This window comes from Armigeres subalbatus, chromosome 1 (assembly GCF_024139115.2).
Source record: "Armigeres subalbatus isolate Guangzhou_Male chromosome 1, GZ_Asu_2, whole genome shotgun sequence".
In the NCBI taxonomy this organism is placed as follows: Eukaryota; Metazoa; Arthropoda; class Insecta; order Diptera; family Culicidae; genus Armigeres; species Armigeres subalbatus.
This window is the reverse complement of record NC_085139.1, coordinates 4,534,382-4,535,429: the sequence shown is the minus strand read 5'-3', so window position 1 is coordinate 4,535,429 and position 1,048 is coordinate 4,534,382. Positions and strand designations below refer to the sequence as shown.

Sequence of the window (1,048 nt, the reverse complement as noted above, 5' to 3'; positions counted from 1 at the left end):
ACTCCTGGGCAATCACTTACGCACCTCTCTTGGAAGGCGAACAGAGGAGTGAGCCTTATTCAGATGAACTCGTTAGTACTGGTCAACATTTAAATAAACAGCCCGGTTATCTTATCGAACTTGTCTTACCGCACGTCTATTTTTCACCGATATTTGACTGGCAGCTCCACCGGCTTTGCATAAAAGAAAGTGCAGTTACGCATTGAACCGTATTCCTGCTCCAGTTTTGATAACAGCAGCACAAAATGTTCAAGTTCCTTCTGATCGCCGCCTTGGTCCCAGCCATTCTGGCTCAGACCCCCGTTCGCCAGTGTAAGTTGTTTCGAACTAACTCCCATGCAGGTCTTTAACGTTCCATCCTTAATTTCTATCTGTTCACAGGTGCCAATGGCGCTGGTATGCCCCAAACGGTGGACATCAACGGATGCACGACATCGCCCTGTCCGATTCCGAATGGAGCCCCCATCATAGCCTTCGCGCAGGGAATCACTAGCCCAGTCGCCACCAATGGACTCGAATCCTACATTGTGATCCGCTTGGCCGGTCTGCAGATTCCGTTCCCAATGCCCGATGGTTTGGAGGATGCTTGCGCCGTCGGAACGGCGCCAGGTACTTGCCCAGTCTCGGCCGGACAGGTGTTCGACTACACCCTGAATCACCATGGCGAACCACTGGGCTTGACTGGCGTTACCGTCACGGCTGAGGTCGGTCTGCTGGCCGATGATGGTACCGTGGTTGGCTGTCTCCAGTTTGATGTTCAAATTGTTGCTTAAATAAACTGATCCATTATTTCGTATAAGTGATATGTTTTCTTTTTGTAAGTCAGTTTAAGCTCACACAAACAAGATCAATAAAACGAAATAATGATTTTTAGTAGTAAAATGGCATTAGTGCTCGACGGTACAAACAATATGACGAGATGATCAAATGCTGAAAAAGCACCACAAACCATCAATATTCTTTTAATGTCAATTGTTCATTGATTGGGGAAAAAACCCGAGATAATCTTGCCACACAAATGGGGCTCGTCGTTTGTTATTTTTAATTC

General features: G+C 46.9%; 1 protein-coding gene across 1 annotated transcript; it reads left to right on the top strand.

Moving 5' to 3' along the window:
• Positions 1–205: 205 nt before the first annotated feature.
• LOC134205924 (NPC intracellular cholesterol transporter 2-like) lies at positions 206–773 on the top strand. Its single transcript, XM_062681630.1, has 2 exons — positions 206–312; positions 382–773. Exons 1-2 carry the CDS (start codon positions 246–248, stop codon positions 771–773), a joined length of 459 nt encoding a protein of 152 aa, XP_062537614.1. The 5' UTR covers positions 206–245.
• The last annotated feature ends 275 nt before the right edge of the window (positions 774–1,048 follow it).